Genomic DNA, 7,500 nt, shown 5'->3' with positions numbered 1-7,500 from the left:
TAAAGGTCTGACTGTCTTTGTGTCGTTATTACGGTAAAGGTCTGACTGTCTTTTTTTAGACACTTTTGCTATTTTTTCTGTCTGTGGTCTTTTTGAAGTTTCCATCCTTGACTGTATTGTGATTTTGGGATAAAATAATGAAAGTGTGTGTTTTTGTGTGTGTGTAGGTGGGCCCACGTTATGTGTGCAGTAGCTCTGTCAGAGGTCTGGTTCAGGGATGAAGTCAGGAGGAGTCCCATTGATATCAGCAGGATACCCATGCAGAGATACAAACTGGTGAGAACTCACACACACACAATCTCTCTCACACACACACACAGAGGATACCCATGCAGAGATACAAACTGGTGTGAACAGACACACACAGACACACACACACACACACACACACACACAAATCTCTCTCACACACACTCTCTCTCTCTCTCTGTCTCTCTCTGTCTCTCTCTCTCTCTCTCTGTCTCTCTCTCTCTCTCACACACACACACACACACACACACAGAGGAATTCCCAGGTCCTAGTAGAATAGTTCTAATTAAGTGTTCGGTGGTAATTAAACCATGTGCCCCAATCAACAGTGGATAATGAGCTCCTGTGTGAGAGAGAATGGGTTTGCATGTGTCTACGTCTGTGTGTGTGTCTGCGTCTGTGTGTGTGATGAGTAGGGAGAGACTGAGGGTGGCGCTGACACACCTCTCTCTCCCTGCAGTCGTTCATTCATTCTTTCTTTCAGTTTGCTGACATTGGACCCCCCCTGCCGCAACCCTACACATTCATAATTTAGACACACACACACACACACAGATAAACCCGTTGTCCTCACAGCAGTGCAGCAACACATGTATAATTCACTGTGTGGAGGTTGTTTAGGCAAGGCTACACACAGCCTGCAGGCTGGGCCCAAATACACTCAGGAGAGGAGAGGAGAGGATGGGGGAGAGGAGGGGAGAGGAGAGAGGGGAGGAGAGGAGAAAGTGGTTTACACACGTCCCAATAATCTCTACTTCCTCCTGGGTGGTAGTGGCGAGGAGAGGGGAGAGGAGAAAGTGGTTAACACACGTCCCAATAATCTCTACTTCCTCCTGGGTGGTAGTGGCGAGGAGAGGGAGAGGAGAAAGTGGGTTACACACGTCCCAATAATCTCTACTTCCTCCTGGGTGGTAGTGGCGATTGGCACGTTCTCCAGCCGAACATTCGAGGCCTTCCTCTTGGCAGACGGTGTCTTGTTGTTGCCATTTTCCTGCAAATTTGACTCCTTTTGCCATAATTTATGTTATGAGTTACTCAAACATAACTACATGAAGGGTGGTGCCCCGTGACATTTTGGGGAATGTTAGATTCTTCCGACGGTCTAGTTTTTATTTATTATGGAGGTTGTTCGTTCTAAAAGAGGATCTTATGGCTCCATTATCTTATGGCTCCATTATCTTATGGCTCCATTATCTTATGGCTCCAGTATCTTATGGCTCCAGGATCTAATGGCTCCAGGATCTAATGGCTCTAGGATCTTATGGCTCCAGGATCTTATGGCTCCAGGATCTAATGGCTCCAGGATCTAATGGCTCCAGGATCTTATGGCTCCAGGATCTAATGGCTCCAGGATCTTATGGCTCCAGGATCTTATGGCTCCAGGATCTTATGGCTCCAGGATCTAATGGCTCCATTATCTTATGGCTCCAGGATCTAATGGCTCCAGGATCTAATGGCTCCAGGATCTTATGGCTCCAGGATCTAATGGCTCCAGGATCTTATGGCTCCAGGATCTAATGGCTCCAGGATCTAATGGCTCCAGGATCTTATGGCTCCAGGATCTAATGGCTCCAGGATCTTATGGCTCCAGGATCTTATGGCTCCAGGATCTTATGGCTCCAGGATCTAATGGCTCTAGGATCTTATGGCTCCAGGATCTTATGGCTCCAGGATCTTATGGCTCCAGGATCTAATGGCTCCAGGATCTTATGGCTCCAGGATCTAATGGCTCCAGTATCTAATGGCTCCAGTATCTTATGGCTCCATTATCTTATGGCTCCATTATCTTATGGCTCCAGGATCTAATGGCTCCAGGATCTTATGGCTCCAGGATCTTATGGCTCCAGGATCTTATGGCTCCATTATCTTATGGCTCTAGGATCTTATGGCTCCAGTATCTTATGGCTCTAGTATCTTATGGCTCCAGTATCTTATGGCTCTAGTATCTTATGGCTCTAGTATCTTATGGCTCCAGTATCTTATGGCTCCAGGATCTTATGGCTCCAGGATCTTATGGCTCCAGGATCTTATGGCTCCAGGATCTTTTGGTCCAGTATATTTTGGTCGTACTTTAGATCAAGGATTAAGCCGTGTTAAATTTACACTGAAAACGCTTTACCATCCAGAATTTTGTTTTTTGGAGGGGCGGTTCGTTGTTGCAAAATGAAAGTAGGGGAAACACTGCAGATGTAAGGGAAGGGGGGATACCTAGTCAGTTGTCCAACTGAAACGTGTCTTCCCCATTTAACCCAACCCCTCTGAATCGGAGAGGTGATTGGGGGCTGCCTTAATTGACATCCACCTCATCGTAGAGCAGTGGGTTAACTGCCTTGTTCAGGGGCAGAATGACAGATTTTTTACCTTGTCAGCTCAGGGATTTGATCCAGCAACCTGTTACTGGCCCAACGCTCTAACCACTAGGCTACCTGTCTCCTCTAACCACTAGGCTACCTGCCTCCTCTAACCACTAGGCTACCTGCCTCCTCTAACCACTAGGCTACCTGCCTCCTCTAACCACCAGGCTACCTGCCTCCTCTAACCACTAGACTACCTGCCTCCTCTAACCACCAGGCTACCTGCCTCCTCTAACCACTAGGCTACCTGCCTCCTCTAACCACGAGGCTACCAGCCTCCTCTAGCCACGAGGCTACCAGCCTCCTCTAACCACTAGGCTGCCAGCCTCCTCTAACCACTAGGCTACCAGCCTCCTCTAACCACTAGGCTACCTGCCTCCTCTAACCACCAGGCTACCTGCCTACTCTAACCACCAGGCTACCTGCCTCCTCTAACCACTAGGCTACCTGCCTCCTCTAACCACCAGACTACCTGCCTCCTCTAACCACTAGACTACCTGCCTCCTCTAACCACCAGACTACCTGCCTCCTCTAACCACTAGACTACCTGCCTCCTCTAACCACTAGGCTACCTGCCTCCTCCTCTAACCACTAGACTACCTGCCTCCTCTAACCACCAGGCTACCTGCCTCCTCTAACCACCAGGCTACCTGCCTCCTCTAACCACCAGGCTACCTGCCTCCTCTAACCACCAGGCTACCTGCCTCCTCTAACCACCAGGCTACCTGCCTCCTCTAACCACCAGGCTACCTGCCTCCTCTAACCACCAGGCTACCTGCCTCCTCTAACCACCAGGCTACCTGCCTCCTCTAACCACCAGGCTACCTGCCTCCTCTAACCACTAGGCTACCTGCCTCCTCTAACCACTAGACTACCTGCCTCCTCTAACCACTAGGCTACCTGCCTCTAACCACTAGGCTACCTGCCTCCTCTAACCACCAGGCTACCAGCCTCCTCTAACCACTAGGCTACCTGCCTCCTCTAACCACTAGACTACCTGCCTCCTCTAACCACCAGGCTACCTGCCTCCTCTAACCACCAGGCTACCTGCCTCCTCTAACCACTAGACTACCTGCCTCCTCTAACCACCAGGCTACCTGCCTCCTCTAACCACCAGGCTACCTGCCTCCTCTAACCACCAGGCTACCTGCCTCCTAACCACCAGACTACCTGCCTCCTCTAACCACTAGGCTACCTGCCTCCTCTAACCACTAGGCTACCTGCCCCCTTAACCACTAGACTACCTGCCTCCTCTAACCACTAACTACCTGCCTCCTCTAACCACCAGGCTACCTGCCTCCTCTAACCACCAGGCTACCTGCCTCCTGCTCTAACCACTAGGCTACCTGCCTCCTCTAACCACCAGGCTACCTGCCTCCTCTAACCACCAGGCTACCTGCCTCCTCTAACCACCAGGCTACCTGCCTCCTCTAACCACTAGACTACCTGCCTCCTCTAACCACTAGACTACCTGCCTCCTCTAACCACTAGACTACCTGATCCTCTAACCACTAGACTACCTGCCTCCTCTAACCACTAGACTACCTGCCTCCTCTAACCACTAGGCTACCTGCCTCCTCTAACCACCAGACTACCTGCCTCCTCTAACCACTAGGCTACCTGCCTCCTCTAACCACCAGGCTACCTGCCTCCTCTAACCACCAGGCTACCTGCCTCCTCTAACCACCAGGCTACCTGCCTCCTTAACCACTAGGCTACCTGCCTCCTCTAACCACCAGGCTACCTGCCTCCTAACCACCAGGCTACCTGCCTCCTCTAACCACTAGGCTACCTGCCTCCTCTAACCACTAGGCTACCTGCCTCCTCTAACCACCAGGCTACCTGCCTCCTCTAACCACTAGACTACCTGCCTCCTCTAACCACTAGGCTACCTGCCTCCTCTAACCACTAGGCTACCTGCCTCCTCTAACCACCAGGCTACCTGCCTCCTCTAACCACTGGCTACCTGCCTCCTCTAACCACCAGGCTACCTGCCTCCTCTAACCACTAGACTACCTGCCTCCTCTAACCACTAGACTACCTGCCTCCTCTAACCACTAGGCTACCTGCCTCCTCTAACCACTAGGCTACCTGCCTCCTCTAACCACAAGGCTACCTACCTCCTCTAACCACCAGACTACCTGCCTCCTCTAACCACCAGGCTACCTGCCTCCTCTAACCACTAGACTGCCTGCCTCCTCTAACCACTAGACTACCTGCCTCCTCTAACCACTAGGCTACCTGCCTCCTCTAACCACTAGGCTACCTGCCTCCTCTAACCACCAGGCTACCTGCCTCCTCTAACCACCAGACTACCTGCCTCCTCTAACCCCCAGGCTACCTGCCTCCTCTAACCACTAGGCTACCTGCCTCCTCTAACCACCAGGCTACCTGCCTCCTCTAACCACTAGACTACCTGCCTCCTCTAACCACTAGACTACCTGCCTCCTCTAACCACTAGACTACCTGCCTCCTCTAACCACTAGACTACCTGCCTCCTCTAACCACCAGGCTACCTGCCTCCTCTAACCACTAGGCTACCTGCCTCCTCTAACCACTAGACTACCTGCCTCCTCTAACCATTAGGCTACCTGCAGTATTTTCATCAGTAGTGATGTGATGCAATAATCACTGATGGGGTTAAATCTGTAGTACTGCCATGCTTACCGGAAACTAATGATGGGGTTAATTAAATCTGTAGTACTGCCATGCTTACCGGAAACTAATGATGGGGTTAAATCTGTAGTACTGCCATGCTTACCGAAAACTAATGGTGGGGTTAAATCTGTAGTACTGCCATGCTTACCGGAAACTAATGGTGGGGTTAAATCTGTAGTACTGCCATGCTTACCGGAAACTAATGATGGGGTTAATTAAATCTGTTAACTAACTATAGGGTTTAATCTGATGATGATATTTAGTTTACTATGTTAACTAACTATAGGGTTTAATCTGATGATGATATTTAGTTTACTATGTTAACTAACTATAGGGTTTAATCTGATGATGATATTTAGTTTACTATGTTAACTAACTATAGGGTTAAATCAGTTGATGATATTTAGTTTACTATGTTAACTAACTATAGGGTTTAATCTGATGATGATATTTAGTCTTCTATAGTCTTCTGAAGAGTTGATTTCAGTCAGTTGAGTTGATTCTCTGTAGAAGAGTTGATTCTCTCTAGAAGAGCTGATTTCCGTCAGTTGAGTTGATTTCAGTCAGTAGAGTTGATTTCAGTCAGTAGAGTTGATTCTCTGTAGAAGAGTTGATTTCAGTCAGTTGAGTTGATTCTCTGTAGAAGAGTTGATTTCAGTCAGTTGAGTTGATTCTCTGTAGAAGAGTTGATTTCAGTCAGTGGAGTTGATTCTCTGTCGAAGAGTTGATTTCAGTCAGTTGAGTTGATTCTCTGTAGAAGAGTTGATTCTCTGTAGAAGAGTTGATTTCCGTCAGTTGAGTTGATTTCTGTCAGAAGAGTTGATTTCAGTCAGTTGAGTTGATTCTCTGTAGAAGAGTTGATTTCAGTCAGTTGAGTTGATTCTCTGTAGAAGAGTTGATTTCAGTCAGTAAAGTTGATTCTCTGTAGAAGAGTTGATTCTCTGTAGAAGAGTTGATTTCAGTCAGTTGAGTTGATTCTCTCTCTGTGTGTGTAGAAGTGTATCTACTGCCGTAAGCGGTGTGTGAGGCGTGGCCAGGGCGGGGGAGGGGCATGTATCCAGTGTTCGTGTGGTCGATGCCCCACCTCCTTCCACGTTACCTGTGCCCACGCCGCCGGGGTCACCATGGAGCCGGACGAGTGGCCTTACGTGGTGTCAATCACCTGCCACAGGCACCAATCACGGAGCTCGTCTGCTGTGAGTACTCAGAGCGGCTCGGCTTCGGTCCCTCCCACCACAGTAGGTAACACACACACACACCAAGTAGACACACACACACACACACACAAGTAGACACACACACACACACACACACACACACAAGTAGACACACACACACACACCAAGTAGACACACACACACACACACACACACACACACACACCAAGTAGACACACACACACACACACACACACACAAGTAGACACACACACACACCAAGTAGACACACACACACCAAGTAGACACACACACACACACAAGTAGACATGCAAAAACACGGAAGCATAGACATAGACACACACACACACACCACGGTCCATCTCAGCCCCGCTGAACAGTTCCATTAGACATAGACACACACACACCAAGTAGACACGCAAAAACACACGGAAGCATAGACATAGACACACACACACACACACCACGGTCCATCTCAGCCCCGCTGAACAGTTCCATTAGACATAGACACACACACACACCAAGTAGACACACACACACACACACACACACACACACACAAGTAGACACACACCTACACCACGGTCCATCTCAGCCCCGCTGAACAGTTCCATTAGACAGACACACACACACCACACACACACACACACACACACACACACACACACACACACACACACACACACACACACACCAAGTAGACACACACACACACACACACACACAAGCACACCTACATCACGGTCCATCTCAACCCCGCTGAACAGTTCCATGTTCTTAACAAACTCACTTTACTTGTCTTTTCCCAATGCCAGCTTTGAGGCTTGGTTACCATAGAAATCTGAGGCTTGGTTACCATGGAGCTTTGAGCCTTGGTTACCATGGAGCTTTGAGGCTTGGTTACCATGGAGCTTTGAGGCTTGGTTACCATGGAGCTTTCAGCCTTGGTTACCATGGAGCTTTGAGGCTTGGTTACCATGGAGCTTTGAGGCTTGGTTACCATGGAGCTTTGAGGCTTGGTTACCATAGAAATCTGAGGCTTGGTTACCATGGAGCTTTGA

The 7,500-nt window shown here is 49.2% G+C and overlaps 1 protein-coding gene across 1 annotated transcript in view; it reads left to right on the top strand.

Moving 5' to 3' along the window:
* LOC121844686 (lysine-specific demethylase 4A-like) overlaps positions 1 to 7,500 on the top strand; it is a gene marked incomplete at its 5' end in the record, with an annotated part of 37,750 nt that overhangs the window by 15,770 nt on the left and 14,480 nt on the right. Inside the window, 2 exon segments of the mRNA XM_042315065.1 lie at positions 168 to 276; positions 6,257 to 6,499. Of these exon segments, the coding sequence (XP_042170999.1) occupies positions 168 to 276; positions 6,257 to 6,499 (352 nt within the window).

The sequence above is a fragment of the Oncorhynchus tshawytscha genome, unplaced genomic scaffold (assembly GCF_018296145.1).
Source record: "Oncorhynchus tshawytscha isolate Ot180627B unplaced genomic scaffold, Otsh_v2.0 Un_contig_7909_pilon_pilon, whole genome shotgun sequence".
Lineage (NCBI taxonomy): Eukaryota > Metazoa > Chordata > Actinopteri > Salmoniformes > Salmonidae > Oncorhynchus > Oncorhynchus tshawytscha.
The sequence above is the reverse complement of the archived record's forward strand: the minus strand, read 5'-3'. Positions and strand labels throughout refer to the sequence as shown.